Source organism: Rhamphochromis longiceps, linkage group LG8 (assembly GCF_057381845.1).
Source record: "Rhamphochromis longiceps isolate RC_006_pf linkage group LG8, R_longiceps_female_GT1.1, whole genome shotgun sequence".
In the NCBI taxonomy this organism is placed as follows: Eukaryota; Metazoa; Chordata; class Actinopteri; order Cichliformes; family Cichlidae; genus Rhamphochromis; species Rhamphochromis longiceps.
Window position 1 is genome coordinate 2,046,268 of NC_140564.1, and position 17,588 is coordinate 2,063,855.

At 42.6% G+C, this 17,588-nt stretch overlaps 1 protein-coding gene across 2 annotated transcripts in view; it reads right to left on the reverse strand.

Moving 5' to 3' along the window:
* The window catches only part of LOC146662870 (signal transducer and activator of transcription 5B-like), a 50,381-nt gene that overhangs the window by 17,755 nt on the left and 15,038 nt on the right, over positions 1–17,588 (reverse strand). For both annotated transcript variants that reach the window (XM_085415439.1, XM_085415438.1), the window contains 8 exons: positions 8,867–8,997; positions 7,640–7,791; positions 6,184–6,339; positions 4,963–5,142; positions 4,782–4,869; positions 2,885–3,007; positions 2,675–2,767; positions 1,975–2,181 (listed from right to left, as the gene is read on the reverse strand). In XM_085415439.1, the coding sequence (XP_085271565.1) occupies positions 1,975–2,181; positions 2,675–2,767; positions 2,885–3,007; positions 4,782–4,869; positions 4,963–5,142; positions 6,184–6,339; positions 7,640–7,791; positions 8,867–8,997 (1,130 nt within the window). The remainder of the gene's footprint in view (positions 1–1,974; positions 2,182–2,674; positions 2,768–2,884; positions 3,008–4,781; positions 4,870–4,962; positions 5,143–6,183; positions 6,340–7,639; positions 7,792–8,866; positions 8,998–17,588) is intronic.

The window sequence follows — 17,588 nt, forward strand, 5'->3', positions numbered from 1 at the left end:
AAGGAAAATCTCTGGCTCTCACAGACCTGTAACGTCTTCTGTAAGAAGCTTTTCTGTCCCCCACTCGTTACCTGTATGAATGGCACCTGTTTGAACTCATCATCTGTATAAAAGACACCTGTCCACAGCCTCAAACAGTCAGACTCCAAACTCCACCATGGCCAAGACCAAAGAGCTTTCAAAGGACACCAGGAAAAGTATTGTAGACCTGCACCAGACTGGGAAGAGTGAATCTACAATAGGCAAGCAGCTTGGTGTGAAAAAATCAACTGTGGGAGCAATCATCAGAAAATGGAAGACATACAAGACCACTGATAATCTCCCACGATCTGGGGCTCCACGCAAGATCTCATCCCGTGGGGTCAAAATGATCATGAGAACGGTGAGCAAAGATCCCAGAACCACACGGGGGGACCTGGTGAATGACCTGCAGAGAGCTGGGACCAAAGTAACAAAGGTCACCATCAGTAACACACTACAACGGCAGGGAATCAAATCCCGCAGTGCCAGACGTGTTCCGCTGCTGAAGCCAGTGCATGTCCAGGCCCGTCTGAAGTTTGCCAGAGAGCACATGGATGATACAGCAGAGGATTGGGAGAATGTCATGTGGTCAGATGAAACCAAAGTAGAACTTTTTGGTATAAACTCAACTCGTCGTGTTTGGAGGAAGAAGAATACTGAGTTGCATCCCAAGAACACCATACCTACTGTGAAGCATGGGGGTGGAAACATCATGCTATGGGGCTGTTTTTCTGCCAAGGGGACAGGACGACTGATCCGTGTTAAGGACAGAATGAATGGGGCCATGTATCGTGAGATTTTGAGCCAAAACCTCCTTCCATCAGTGAGAACTTTGAAGATGAAACGAGGCTGGGTCTTCCAACATGACAATGATCCAAAACACACCGCCCGGGCAACAAAGGAGTGGCTCCGTAAGAAGCATTTGAAAGTCCTGGAGTGGCCTAGCCAGTCTCCAGACCTCAACCCCATAGAAAATCTGTGGCGGGAGTTGAAAGTCCGTGTTGCTCGGCGACAGCCCCAAAACATCACTGCTCTCGAGAAGATCTGCATGGAGGAATGGGCCAAAATACCAGCTACTGTGTGTGCAAACCTGGTAAAGACCTATAGTAAACGTTTGACCTCTGTTATTGCCAACAAAGGTTATGTTACAAAGTATTGAGTTGTATTTTTGTTATTGACCAAATACTTATTTTCCACCCTGATTTACGAATAAATGCTTTACAAATCCTACCATGTGGATTCATGGATTTTTTTTTTCCACATTCTGTCTCTCACAGTTGAAGTGTACCTCTGGTGCAAATTACTGACCTCTGTCATCATTTTAGGTGGGGGAACTTGCACAATCGGTGGCGACTAAATACTTTTTTCCCCCACTGTAGGTTACATAAAATTGATAATAATTATTCCCCCAAATGTCTGAGATGTAAGGTGACAGATGGTGATCTCCTGCACATGCTGCCCAGTGATAGAAGAGTCCTGGAGACGGGCCATTGAAACAATCTCAAGGGTAATGGGGACCCAAATCGGACTGGACCCAAAACTATGGATTATAGGTGACACAGGTTCTATCAACGTGAATTATCATAAGAAATATTTTATTTTAACTTGTGAGTAGTGCAGTGAAAAAATGTATTCGGCTACATTGGGAAGCTGAAAATTTGATGGGTTTTCTGTTTTGCTCACTTTTTTTTTGAGTTCTTTGTTTTTAAAATTCTTTCTGTAATTATCAATGTTGTTATGTTATTGTTATTATTATTATTATTATTATTGTATTTTCTGTGTTTGGTTTTCGGATGTCTGAGGTTATCCTTGAAAGGCCCTGAGTGCACCTGGGACTGCTTCTGTGGTCACAATGACCTGCCATGTTGTGGTTATTTGTTGATACTTGCTCTGTCCCATAGTTGTGAGCTTTCTGTTTGTTTGTTTTTGTTTGTTTTCCCAGGAGGGACTCACCCTGTTGAACTGGGCCCAGGATATGGTCATGCTGCGGTAGTCGTCAGAGTTGTTGCTGCTGCTTGAAAAAGCCTTCTGTGCAAGAAAGACCAGGTTGTCGTCTGACAGGCCACGCCCACTGTGCATCTCTGCCTTGTATTTCATATCGAGGGCCTCGCACAGCTGGGGCCACAGCACCTTCTCTGGCACAATGAACGGCACTCTGCCCTGATGAGAGGAGGAAAAAAGTTCAGCTTCCAACTGCATTTTATTTGTCTCCACATATTCACTGTTTATTTCAAAATATGTGGATTTATTCCAGGTCACAGAATAACACTGAGGCTGCGTGAGGACACGTCCGAGTATTTGGACAGCAGTGGAGCTCTATGGCAGAAAGAAACAGGACGAGATGGGTTAGTCAGCCTGGCACAGGTTCCACAGCATCATTAGTCTGTACAGAACATAGTTCTGTAGGCGTGAGGCCTTCCCTTCAGCAGAACCCCCAGTTTGTTGGCATTTCAGCTACATCTTATTTAATATACAGGCTGTAATTCTTAAGCTGTTCAAGTGAATTTTTTGTAAAATTCATTTGAACAGCTCAAAGCCTGCTCTTCAATCACAAGTCTGCTGTCGTGGCCTGCAGAGGAAAAACAACATAAATCGTGCTCAAACATTAAAGAAGGCACTGAGGTCACCAGCCAACGAGGGGCGGCCAACCTACCGGCTCAGCAAAGGCGTTGTCCCACAGGACCGTAGCTGTTGCGTTGTTGTCCTGGCTGCCGTGCACAATGACGACCACAGGCAGGGACAGAGTCTGCAGGTTACAGAAACACACCACAATTCAATTATAAACTCCAGTCTACTCTAGTAAATGTGGCTGCTCATGTTTAACTCATGTTTAAAAAAGATCAGACACGGAGACGGGGTTTACTTTGACGTGGAAGACCAGCTCGTTGCCCCCAATGCTAAACTGGGACTCAAACAGAACGGTAAACTTCTCCTCTGTCACGGACTCTGCACCTCGACGGTCCGAGCGTTTGATCCGCTTCAGTGACTGTGACACACAAACACGAACATTTAACCAGATTATCTGATTACAGTAAATGTTGTGACTCATAATCACATTCAGTCTGTCATTTATTTTGTCAGAGTGGATCTGTTACAGATGGATTTCCTCTATGCAGTCACAGTGAAGAGACAAAAATAAAAACATGCATATATCACATTTACATCTTCTGTTATGTCCTAACAGTCATCAACATTTATGCATACTGCACTGTGCCATAGAAACCGTTTAGTTTTAGAGTGACATTGGTCAAGAAAAGGAGACGTGTACCATCTTTAATCTGTGCTGTGTCGCTGTGGTTGCTCCCCACAAGATTTCAGACCGACAGGTGAAAAAACTGCAAAGGGCCGCTGATGGAGAGCTACAAACCACCGGGAATCAGCAGCTACAATTGTTTTAAAGTGCAGTAAGGCAGCGGTCTCCAACCTTTTTTGCGCCACGGACCGGTTTATGCCCGACAATATTTTCACGGACCGGCCTTTAAGGTGTCGCGGATAAATACAACGAAATAAAACTAGTACCGGTGCCGAAAAAAAGAAGATTTATTCATAACACACGTGAAAAGACCCAGGAAAACAGAGTTAATGATAAAAAACAATAACAAAATAACGCTGAAAACCAGACATTTCACACCTGAGCCTCAACTCTCGTGGCCCGGTACCGGTCCGAGGCCCGGGGGTTGGGGACCGCCGCAGTGAGGCACTCAGCCACCAAGACTCCACTGCTGAAGACAAACATGTTGAAGTGTGTTTAAAGTTTGCTGAACAACATTTAGACAAGTCTGTGTAATGCTGGGAGAATATAGTTTGGTCACATGAGACCAAAACTGGACTCTTTGAAGGCTGTAAACACACCGTGTTTGGGTGGCTTCACCCCAAAAACACCACAGCAACACTGAAGTCTGGAGGTGGGAGCATCCTGGTGGGGGGCTGTTTATTCAGCGTACAGCACTGAGACATTAAGTATACGTAACTCCAGGAAGGATGAATGGAGACATTGTTGATTAAAATCTGCTGCCATCTACCAGGATGATGAAGATGAAACAAGGATGGATGTTTCAGCAAGACCATGATCTCAAACACAGCCAATGGAAACTGTTGGTTTCAGAGAAATCAAGTAAAGCTGCTGGAACGGCCCAGCCAATCACCTGAGCCGAATCTGTGGGAAGGATCCACGGAGCATTCGGGATTTAGAGACCGTTTGTGTGGTGAGTGGGTCAAAGTCATGAGCAATGATGGGACTGGTTTCTCCATACAGACGCTGCCATGAACTGTCATCACCAACATTTGTATAAAGTAATAAATAAATGTCCCTGTGTCACTTTGTATTATTACACAACTTCATCTGTGGTTTGATTCCTTTGCACGTCTGGATTGGAAGTGTTGTTACCGACATCTGGTGATAATTTCACATCAAAGCACCTTTAGAAATATATTTACTTAGAGAACTGCTGACGTGTTCAACGTTATTTTACCTGCTGTATATATATATTAGTTGAACTACGTAATCATGTCTGCTTCTTTTCATAAATCACTAAACCAACGTGAGCCTTTTTCAAAACGATCAAACGTTGAAGTATTTTCAGGACTTTAACCCTTTAAGTGCCAGATTAAACATTTGAACTACTGCATTATTTTTTTACCAAAGTTAAAAGCTTGAACACAGCCATCATGATCCCCAAATCAAAACAAAGAAAAAACCAAAACGTACAAAAATGCCCGAGAAACGCACAAGTGTAACAGCTTTATTTAGAGAGACTCACCATGTTTCTGAAGTGTGCACTGAGGGTGCCCGTGGCCTGGTGATACTCCATCACACAGTTGTTATTGAGGATTTCTCCACTGCTTTCACTGTTTAGGATTGAACATATTCTCACTGACTGTTCTTCAAAGCAATGATGATGACGTTAAAACGACATGTTTATGTCACCTGTACAGCCTCACCTGTGCGTACTCTCATTCTTCAGCAAAGCCTTGGCCTGCTGCTCACTAACAATGACAGCTTTGACCTGAGGTGGGTTCATGTGGACGTTGAGCTTCCCGCCCACCAGGAGGCAAACTGTGGCTGCAAATTTGGTCTGGGTTTTTAACACTTGGGGCGGCTGCTTTTCGATGATGAAGGTGCTGTGAAGAAGAGCGATAATGACATTACAGACACCATGCAGGATAAGCAAAGGCATTAAGTGACACAAACTCGGTATGTAAACGTGGGTTATGTTTCAGAAAGTCACTGACAGATGGTGAAGTACGAAGGTCCCAAACACACGTCAGTCTTCTGTCCTGAGACGTGCTGTGTTGCTCCTGGAGTCAAGCTGAGCCTCTCTTCCTGTTTGGGCCTTAAGGCTCGTGACGCTCCTCTGAACATGACGACCGCTCTGGGCTATACTCTGCTTCAGGTCTTTCAGCCTCAGATTACCCAGCTCCTTACTGAAGCTGACGTTGGCATGTCTGTCACAGCGCTGAGTCTTGTCAACCATCAATTTGTCTGGCAGTGTGAAGCTAACACTTTCACAGGTGGACCCTACGCTATGTGACACATCGTGTTGTGGAGAGACGCGTATAACTCTCCAGTAGTCAGCAGATGTTTGTGTGGATCCTTCACTGTTAGGATTCTTTGTTGTCATTTTCAGTTTCTAGATCATTAGTTTCAGACGTCCTGTTGTACATCTTTTCCATCCAGGACCTCTCTGTCAAACTGCCTTTCTGCACCTGTGAGCCAACCAACACTCTTCCAGGTCACCCACTAACTGGAAGGCTGGTGATACCATCCCAGTCTACTCCAGTCTGCATGCCAAATATCTCTGGGCAAGATACTAAGCCCATGTTGCTCTCCGATGCAAACATCGGCGTATGAATGTTAGCTAGGAAGCGCTGAGAAACAGTGTAGAGTGCTCAGAGTAGAACACCACTACGGAAGAAACGGTCCATTTACCAATGCTTCATCTTGCCTACCAGCCTTTTTCTCCATGGACAGCTCTCTGCAAACATTCTTTACACAGTATACTTGGACATATTTTTTATTTTAATTAGTTTGAAAGTGGTGTTAAGAGTCTGTAACGCCAAGTCTCCACCTCTTACAATTGTCACCATATCAAGCTCTTAAGTTTCTCCTGACCACATCTGAAGAGGATGGAGCCTCTGTAATCTGGTTTGAATTTTCCTCACCTGGTAACCAGGGCAGAGATGATGTCAGTGATGTCAGCATTCAGTTTGCTCAGCAGCTCTACCATGGGCCCCGGCAGAGGAAGCTGCTGGGTGAGATGTTCACAGCGTCGGATCTGCTGTCGGTTCTGCCAGATCAGATCAGCCAGCTTCTCACACCTGAGCAACAAGGAAGCAGAAGGATCACCAGAGATCACCGGCCACATACATCGAGTGGGGCGAACCGCTGATACTGTCCTTTACATCAGCGTAAAGGCATTTATCATAACATTTAACAGATGTTTGTAACATCAGAAAAATAAGATCAATTTCAACAGTAAGTCTCAGTTTCTTTCATGATAAATGTGTAAAAAGACAGAAGTCTGAGCCTGTCCTGTATTCATTCACACGTTTTTGTGGATTCACAGATTTATTTGTAACTGTAAATGGTAAATATGCAGAATCTTATAAAACATATTCTACTCCACCTGAGCCCTCAAAGAGCTTTGCACAACATTCACCCATGCAAGCACTTGTTTCTACGTTTAAGTGCTCATTCACACACAGTCACACTCCAACAGATGCACTACAGAGCAACTTGGGGTTAATATGGACAGAATGTCTTTTTTATATCATGATGACCTAAAAGACCTGCCTGACAGAATGAAACAGGTCACACCACGATCCAAAGAAACAGATGAGAGCCAATCTATGAGTCTGGAAAGAGTGAAAAAGCCGTCTCTAAGGCTCTGGTACTTCACTGAACCATGGATAGAGCCATTATCCACACATGGAGAAAACGTGGAGCAGGTGTAAACATTCCCAGGAATGGTTGGCTAACCAAAGAGCACACCAATGACTTATCCAGGAGGTTACAGAAGAACATCATCTAAAGAACGGCGGGACTCACTGTCTCAGTGAAGGTTAGAGCTCAACAATAAGAGACTGCGCACAAGTTGGAGTGGCCTAATAAATAAAATCCAGTCTCAAATACGACCAAGATGCTTTAGCATGAACCATTCAGCCATTCATGCTGAAGAAACCCTCCAGTGTGTCTGTATTAAGATAACTCCAAAACTCCTCCACAGAGATGTGAAAGGTTAATTGGCCGTCAGCACAGATCTTGCTGCAGAGGCTGGACAACCAGTTATTAGCTTTAAAGTGCCAGCTACTCTTTTCCTACAGGGTCAGTTTGGATAAATCGAATCATCTCTATTTTGTACTTACTTATTTTCTGATATATATCTGATTATATTTGTCTTACATCTACATTTGTTTGATGACCTGAAACATTTATGTGACAAATATGCATAAAACTAAACAAACAAAGTAAAAAGGGGGAAAATCCTAAACTCGTGTGTTATGTCCTAATCACTGTCATTACTGAACAACAACTCTCCACATGTTTACACTATTACAAAAACAGCTGTTGGAGTTGGTAAAATTATATTTTAATGCGTGAATGTAAAACAACAATTACCAGGACTGCAGAACATCCAGCCCCCCCTCATTAGGACCCCCATTGCCAGCCAGCTGTTGCCTCCTCTTCCACTGAATGAGCTCCTCATCCAGGATCACAGTCTGCTGTTTCCTCAGCAGGCCCAAGGTCTTCTGGTGCTGTTCTGCCAGGTCCTGCCAAAGTACAGCCACACACTGAGAAACAAGTGCGTATGAAAAATATAACTCTGTAAATTACAGATTAACATGGCGCCAGTGTGTCTTTTATAGTTGTGTGCTAAAAGCTTGACCCTTCCTTATTCCCCCGTTTTGCTTATTAGGAAGCAGACTTTGAAAGAATTGTTTAAAGACCTTTCAAATGTGTTCTTTAGACTGTTTTTTCACTTATCTGGATCATTCACTCCTAACATGAGAGAGTGTTGTCTCTACATATAACAGACAAACAGTGTTAAGTTCTTTCTTTAGGTGCTTTGCTACTGGCAGCCAAAGGTGGTCCTACCAAATCTCAAGCATCGTAAAACTGTAAGCTCAGTTTTGCCTTATCAATTGTATTAGGCTGATATTTATTGATGTAGAGTCACACAGGCCTAATGGAGTTATTTTGTAATTTTGGCTTAAAGTTTAAAAGATAATTGTTCCTTTCAGGAACACTGGAGTTTTCCTTCTAGCCCACAATGATTGAGGAGTATCATTGCGCTGAGCGCACGTGGTCAGATCTAAGCAGACATCTGACAGCAGTTCACTGAATGGGCCGTGGGAGTCGTCTTCAAACCAGAGACAGCATTTTTTCATTGTTGTTATTTTTTAACTGTAGAGATTATCACAGCACTTACACAACCTGTATAGAAAATGTTGCATCTGGTCAAGTTTCAACTGCATTTTATCTGCATGTGTTTCTTGTGCTTTGCTACAGGCTGCTGAAGCAGAAGCTGTTTTAGGTAGTAAAAGTCACTGCAGGCTGCCATGTAGCTGCTGCTGCAGCTCTTTCAGACGCGCCCCAGCTCGTCTCCTTGCACCACTAGATATATCAACGATATCATGGTATGACATTTTATATCAGGGGTATTTTCATACTGGCATTACCGTGGATGTGACACAGCACGACCCTAGCTTACACAACTAAATGCACTGAGCTGCTGCCAAATGATTGCCTAATTAGATACCAAGAGCAACAAGAAATGGAGGGAGGGAGGGGGAGGGAGATCTTCTGATACCCATTCTGAAGTGTATGTGTGATGTGTCTCCATACAAGCCTGTATTTCTGTAGTGTGCTGGCCTCTCTGGCGAGCCAGGCCTCCACAGTGGCTCGCTTGCTCTGCAGGGTTGTTTCCCGCTGGGTGCGCTCAGTTGGAGCCAGTGAAGACAAGCTGCTCAGCTGGGCTGACAAAGCAAGACGTAGGAGATGTTAAACACGATCACAATTAATCAACACATGCAGCTTTGTACAAATGTGTGTGACGCAGCATCTGTTTCCATAAACCTGCTGCTACTTAGTCACCGAGAGCTGATTAAGATTTAAGTCAATTTATAGCCACAGATCATAGAACAAATGTTAGGACACTTTATCAAATTTAAATAAAAACAGAATGCAATGTTTTGGAAATCTAAATCCACATTTTATTACAAATAGAACAAAGAATATAAATCAAATGTTTCAACTGAGCAAATCTATGAAAAAATTAGCTCATTTTGAATTTGAAAAAACCAAAAACCACGCTGGACTTCAGAGAGGACTGTTGTCCCTTTCTTCTCTGAAGAGGCTTTTCGCTGCTTTGCCATATTTTTCATTTCATGGTGTATCAGATGTTTCGGGTCAGTCAAAGGTCTGGACTGCAGGCAGTTCAACACCTGCACTCTTCTATGAAGCTGTGCTGCTGGAACAGCTGCAGTATGTGGTTCAGTATTGTCCCTCCCACCTTTATTTCAAAGGCCTCGGTAGAGCAGCTCATCTACTAATCAAAGCTTGGTGGTTCAACTCCAGGCTGCTTCAGTCTGTATATCTAATATCCTATAATATCCTTAGGCAAGATACTTCAATGTACCCATCATTGAATGTGTGCACATGTTAGCACTTCAGCATAGAACAAAAGGACATGTATGAATGTGTGATGCCTTGCAGTTCTCCAGAGGCCTGGTAATGAACTCATCATTTGATTCAGGTGTGTTGACCCAGGGTGAGATCTAAACCTGCAGGATACTGGCCCTCGCGGCCTGGAGTTGCTCACTCCTGCTTTAAACCCTAACCTGTCACCGGCGATGGGTTGGGGTTTAAAGGGGTATAAACATGCTATATAAGAAACAGTCAATAGAGTCAGAGACAACAACACACAGACAACTTCTGCAAGTGTTCCTGAGTTCATGACAGTTTTATGACAGAATCATGTCTGTTTTTAATTCAGTGCTGTCTGAAGATCCACCACCCGTCTGATTGGCAGACAACCTGTTCTAGCACCTGAGCCGAATCATGAGTCTTTTGACAATATTATTACTAGAGATGGCACGATACCACTTTTTAATGTCCGATACCGATATCATAAATTTGGATATCTGCCGATACCGATATGAATCCGATATATTTTGTGATCAATAAAACTATTTTTTATAAATATATTGCTGCATTTTGTATAAGTTCATACTCACGTTTTAAAAAAAAAACAAGAGTCTGATAATTTCACCTCCTCACTACGTACGACTCTGGATACTGTAGCTCCTGTGAAAACTAAGGCCTCTAATCAGAAGTACCTGACTCCGTGGTATAATTCTCAAACACGTAGCCTAAAGCAGATGACTCGTAAGCTGGAGAGGAAATGGCGTGTCACAAATTTAGAGGATCATCATTTAGCCTGGAGAAATAGTTTGCTGCTTTATAAGAAAGCCCTCCGCAAAGCCAGAACATCTTACTATTCATCACTGATTGAAGAAAATAAGAACAACCCCAGGTTTCTCTTCAGCTCTGTAGCCAGGCTGACAAAAAGTCAGAGCTCTTTTGAGCCAACCATCCCTTTAACGTTAACTAGTAATGACTTCATGAACTTCTTCACAAATACAATTTTTATCATTAGAGAAAAAATTACCAGTAATCATCCCACAGATGTAATATTATCTACACCTACTCTTAGTACCATTCATGTTAAGTTAGACTCTTTTTCTCCAATTGATCTTTCTGAGTTAACTTCAATAATTACTTCCTCCAAACCATCAACCTGTCTTTTAGACCCCATTCCTACAAAACTGCTCAAAGAAGTCCTGCCATTAATTAATGCTTCGATCTTAAATATGATCAACTATCTCTAATAATCGGCTATGTACCACAGGCCTTCAAGGTGGCTGTAGTTAAACCTTTACTCAAAAAGCATCTCTAGACCCAGCAGTCTTAGCTAATTATAGGCCAATCTCCAACCTTCCTTTCATATCAAACATCCTTGAAAGAGTAGTTGTCAAACAGCTAACAGATCATCTGCAGAGGCTTATTTGAAGAGTTTCAGTCAGGTTTCAGAGCTCATCACAGCACAGAAACAGCTTTAGTGAAGGTTACAAATGATCTTCTTATGGCCTCTGACAGTGGACTCATCTCTGTGCTTGTCCTGCTAGACCTCAGTGCAGCGTTCGATACTGTCGACCATAATATCCTATTAGAGCGATTAGAACATGCTGTAGGTATTACAGGTACTGCACTGCAGTGGTTTGTATCATATCTATCTAATAGACTCCAGTTTGTGCATGTAAATGGAGAGTCCTCTTCACACACTGAGGTTAATTATGGAGTTCCACAGGGTTCAGTGCTAGGACCAATTCTGTTTACATTATACATGCTTCCCTTAGGCAGTATCATTAGAAGACATAGCATACATTTACACTGCTATGCTGATGACACCCAGCTCTATCTGTCCATGAAGCCAGATAACACACAGACATAAAGACCTGGATGGCCGCTAACTTTCTGCTCCTTATTCAGATCAAACTGAGGTTATTGTACTCGGCCCTGAAAAGCTTAGAAATATGATATCTAACCAGATTCTTACTCTGGATGGCATTACCTTGGCCTCCAGTAACACTGTGAGGAACCTTGGAGTCATTTTTGACCAGGACATGTCCTTCAACGCACATATTAAACAGATATGTAAGACTGCTTTCTTCCATTTGTGCAACATCTCTAAAGTTAGAAATATCCTGTCTCAGAGTGACGCTGAAAAACTAGTTCATGCATTTATTACTTCAGGCTGGACGACTCATTATTCATTATTATCAGGAAGTCCTAAAAACTCCCTGAAAAGCCTTCAGCTAATCCAAAATGCTGCAGCAAGAGTCCTGACAGGGACTAGAAAGAGAGAGCATATTTCTCCTGTTTTGGCTTCCCTTCATTGGCTTCCTGTTAAATCCAGAATTCAAAATCCTGCTCCTCACATACAAGGTCTTAAATAATCAGGCCCCATCTTATCTTAATGACCTTGTAGTACCATATCACCCTGTTAGAGCACTTCGCTCTCGCTCTGCAGGCCTACTTGTTGTTCCTAGAGTATTTAAAAGTAGAATGGGAGGCAGAGCCTTCAGTTTTCAGGCCCCTCTTCTGTGGAACCAGCTTCCAGTTTGGATTCAGGAGACAGACACTATCTCTACTTTCAAGATTAGGCTTCAAACTTTCCTTTTTGCTAAAGCATATAGTTAGGGCTGGACCAGGTGACCCTGAATCCGCCCTTAGTTATGCTGCAATAGACGTAGGCTGCTGGGGATTCCCATGATGCACTGAGTTTTTCCTTTCCAGTCACCTTTCTCACTCACTATGTATTAACAGACCTCTCTGCATTGAATCATATCTGTTATTAACCTCTGTCTCTCTTCCACAGCATGTCTTTTATCCTGTCTTCCTTCTCTCATTCTAACCAATCACAGCAGATGGCCCCGCCCCTCCCTGAGCCTGGTTCTGCTGGAGGTTTCTTCCTGTTAAAAGGGAGTTTTTCCTTCCCACTGTTGCCAAAGTGCTTGCTCATAGGGGGTCATATGATTGTTGGGTTTTTCTCTGTATCTATGAAGCGCCTTGAGGCAACTTTTGTTGTGATTTGGCGCTATATAAATACGGACGATCTGATATCCTCGTGTTGGCGTTGTTCCCACATCATCATAATAAATGTTGTTCCAAGTTCAACATTGCAAGTGACCAATCACCTTCTTGTGACGTCATACTTCTGCGACTTCGAAATACCCACCTTAAAACAAATTTTCTTCACTTGTGCCCGCCTCTGTCTGTCAATCCAGCGCTCCGCTTCACTTGCGAGAAACCGCCGCCTGTCTGCCGAATTTGTAGTTCTTTTAGGATACGTTTTAAACGGTAAGCATTATACATATGTTCCTCACTTGGCTTGCTGTTTGTTTGCTAGTGATAGGCTACTTGACAACAGCATTAGCTAACCAGTGTTCTCTAGACCAGCGTTCCCCAACTTTTTTGGTGTTTCGTGGCCCGGGGGTTGGGTCAGGCAAAATTGCAGGGACACTGTGTAATTGTTGTCCCTGGGAGACTGTGTAATTAAAACATTAACACGATGGCCCAGGACAAATTTGTAAATTTCTGGATTACTGTTAATCTCCATAGAATCAAGAACTCATGTCCAGTTTCACAGCTATGGACCAGTTAATTATGTTTCCAGGTGATATTTTGATTCACAGAACCATTGGTCTAGGCCTTTTAGTTCAAATTCTATTCACTTATGTTTGTAAAATGATCAGGGAAGCTACTGCAATGTTGCCTGACAACATTTTTATGACAGCTATATTCACCTGTACATTTATTATATATTATAATACATTGACACGCAATTCTCTGGAGAACACTGGTTCGCAAGTAGCCTATCACTAGCAAACAAACAGCTATCCATTTCAGCCATTTCAAGGAAAATATATGTATAATGCTTACTGTTTATTAAAGAAAAGTATCTTGAGTGGAATTCAAATTGCTGGATCGGCGGACAAAAGCCGTTTTCTCGAAGAACATTTGTTTTTGAAGGCGGGTATTTTTTGAAGTCGCAAAAGTATGATGTCACAAGAAGGTGATTGGTCACTTGTAATGTGGACCCTGGAAAAACATTAATTATGATGATGTGGGAACAACGCCAACACGAGGATATCAGATTGTCCATATAAATACAATTGAATTGAAATTGAATTGAAGCTATTCTGTTATACCTGCATGCAAAAAATACACTGCACCCAAAACATTTTATAGTTCAGCATCACTGATCAATCTAATAAATTTAAACCTACACCATCCTCCCTATTCTGGTATTTTAAAGAGTACTTACCTACCTAACTAATAGGGTTAACTAATAGTATTAGGGAACCACCCCCCACCCTTAATTGATGTAATCAACTTTAATTTAATGCAAGTGTAAAACAAATGGACAGAAATAAATTATTTTTCTACAATAATTAAATAGATTCAACATCTTTCTTCAACAGAACTGCAGACTGCACAGATGGTATCTTCCCAAAGGAAAAAGTACTATAGCTTACTAGGGTATATTAGACTTAACAGTTACTATATACAGTAATGGACTTCTATACATTTAATCAGATAACCACTTTTGTTGTAAGATTCAGATAATTATTTATTCAAAGTTTTAAATGACATAACAAAGAAAAGTATTTCCTTGTGCCCCCCTCTCCCTGTTAATGCCCTACCTGGGCCCCTGGCAAAACTTTGCTAGACCCGCCCCTGCACAGTTGCCAGCTGTCAGCTACATAGAAAAGGATCCTGGTGTTATTTGTCTCTCAGAAACAGTTCATAACTTCCTTTCAACTCATTCATGTCACCTAAAAGGTAAACCTGTTTCTCCATCACCAGTTCAGCTCTGATGATCCAGTAAGGACATCTCCTGGTTTCATCTTCATGTTTCCCTCTCACCACATAAACAAACCGACATCATGACCAGCAACTTTACAGCTGTGGCTCCAGCAAACATCAGCTGATACTAGAAAGTAGTATTAAATAAATTCTAACAACAGCTGATCAAGCTTAAACGTGCTGCTGTTGTCTATCCGCTGGTCTCCTCTTTCTAGAGAAAAGTGGGCGATAAACAAACAAGAAAGACTGGACTTGCGGCAGAAAAGCCGATCAGCTGATCATTGATCAATTTCTTGTTTGAAGTAATAAAAGTAAGAGGGCAGCACGGTGGTTAGCACTGTTGCCGCACAGCAAGAAGGTCCTGAGTTCAATTCCACCATCAGGCCGGGGTCTTTCTGTGTGGAGTTAGCATGTTCTCCCCGTGTTTGCGTGGGTTCCCTCCGGGTACTCCGGCTTCCTCCCACCGTCCAAAGACATGCAGCTTGTGGGGATAGGTTAACTGGATAATCCAAATTGCCACTAGGTGTGAATGTGTGAGTGAATGTGAGTGCGAATGGTTGTCTGTCCCTGTGTGTTGGCCCTGCGACAGACTGGCGACCTGTCCAGGGTGTACCCCGCCTCTCGCCCTATGACAGCTGGGATAGGCTCCAGCGACCCTGAAAAGGATAAGCGGAAGCGAATGGATGGATGGATGGATGGAAGTAATAAGAGGAGAGGGAGGGGAGAGAATGAGAGAAGTAGATACAACTGCGCAGCAAAGGCAGAATAACTCCAGCTTTGTGTCCATTTTTTAATTCTAGCTGAAGTCCAGGACAAATCGCTTCCTTTTCACCTCAGTATGGAGCTCCGATGGCCAGTCCAGCTGTGGCTCCATATATCAGCTGTTAAGCTTAACATGGAAATACTCTGCAAACATTCAGGGATGAACTTACACACTCGCTTCACTTCTCTGGGATAGTCTGTGAAGGTTCTCAGTCATCCAGGTCATCGTAGTCAAAGGAGCTTGCAAAGAAAAGCGTCTGGACTTCTTTAAGTTACTTGAAGACGTTTCACCTCTCATCCGAGAAGCTTCTTCAGTTCTAAGGTCAAATGGTGGAGAGTCCCAGATATAAACCTAGTGGGAGTGACCCCCCACAGAGGGACAAAAGGACCCCCTGATGATCCTCTAATCACCTGAGCCAAGGTGTGAAACTGGGTGTGGGTCCCAATCAGCCAGAGTTTCGGGTGTGTTCATTGTGAAACCTGGCCCCACCTTATCATGCGAATTCCTGAGGTCAGATGGCCCAGGATGTGAGTGGGCGTTAAGGCGTCTGGGGAGGATCTCAAAACTGGATTATAGATGGCAGAGAGTTGGTGTCGTAAACCACCGCCTCTGTTCAAAGATGGTCGCTCACAGTGGACATAGATGCTTCTTTCACTCCTCTTTCAAACCATCTGTCCTCTCTGTCCAAAATGTGAACATTGGCATCCTCGAAAGAGTGTCCTTTATCCTTAAGATGCAGATGGACTGCTGAGTCTTGTCCTGTGGATGTGGCTCTTCTGTGTTGTGCCATGCGCTTGTGAAGTGGCTGTTTTGGTCTCTCCAATGTAGAGGTCTGAGCATTCCTCGCTGCACTGTACAGCATACACAAACTTAACAATGTGGTGTATGTGCTACACGGCGCTCAAAAATCTGCCAAAAATGTTTTAGTACGACTTTGGTTGCTATGAAGTCGCACCGCTTGTTGGATTGTTGGAGCTTTACGGCTGCCATAGTCAGGAGGTAGTCAGGAGCCTCGCTGAGGAATCTGAGTCCTAAACTCCGTAAATTCAGGTCCCAAAGTCAAACGAACACTGCAGCATCACTGAGAGTTAAAAACTGTCTAAATTATTTCACCTTAATAAAATGATCAGCATTGCTGCTTTACCAGGTGTAACAAGTAAGTTTAACATCCAGGCATCCATGAAAACAGGATTTATTACATTTAACAGAGTTAGAAGTTAGCAGGAAGTTAGCTCGATTCCACCTAAACATGATGTAGCATGTTCTGACCAGTGTTGGTCAAATTACTTGAAAAAAGTAATCAGTAACTAATTACTGATTACTTCCCCAAAAAAGTAATCCCGTTACTTTACTGATTACTTATTTTCATAAGTAATTAATTACTTAGTTACTTAGTTACTTTTTAAAAACACGATTTACAACCTGAAGAGGTGATAAAGCGATAGATCTTTCAGCCCAATTCTACTTTTTCTACATAATCCATCATATAAAATGTAATCAAATGGAAAAGTCTCTTTTTAAAACTTGTTTTATTAGTTTTAAGCTTTTAACTTTATGCATCAAGCAAAAATTTAATTATATGCAACATTCTCTGACTGGAAGAAATTTGTTTAACATTTAAACCTATTTTCTGCACATTCCAGCACATAAAATATAAATATATATATATTTTTTGTGTTTACACTCAGTCTTTCAGATGCAAGTAAAACCCCGCAGAAAATAAATAAAGTCAAAGACTCAGCGGTCCTGTTGCTCTATTTTCACCTGTAAAGCAGGAGTGGGGCAGGCGGAGGTTTACCCTGGTGCAGGTGTGCCGCGGTCAGTGGAAGAATCCGCGAGTTTCTCTGTGAGTTTCCCATTACGTCGTAGCTACTCGGTGCTTGCTTGGAAGTTTAGGGGTTTTTTCTCTGTAAAAAGAAGTTTTCTTCCCACGCACAGCGGACACTAATGTTTTTGTCACTTTTTATGGAATCAAACTCAAAGTAAGGTCAGTACTTCCACGCTTTAAACGCTGCACGCTCATACTCTCTCCTGCACTCGATATGTGATCCATTGTTGATCTGCACACAGCTGTTGTCACGAACGTCGCACTCGCTTACGTCACTGTCATGAGACATTCTCGCAAAGAAATCACGGTTTTAGTAACGCAGTAACGCAGCGTTCCTATGGGAAAGTAACGGTAATCTAATTACCGTTTTTGCAATAGTAATCCCTTACTTTACCCGTTACTCGGAAAAAGTAATCGGATTACAGTAACGCGTTACTTGTAACGCGTTACTGCCCATCTCTGGTTCTGACTGAGAGATTTCTGAAAAATTCAAACGTACAGCTCTGCTATCACTTCCAACATAAATGAAGACAGGAAACTAAACA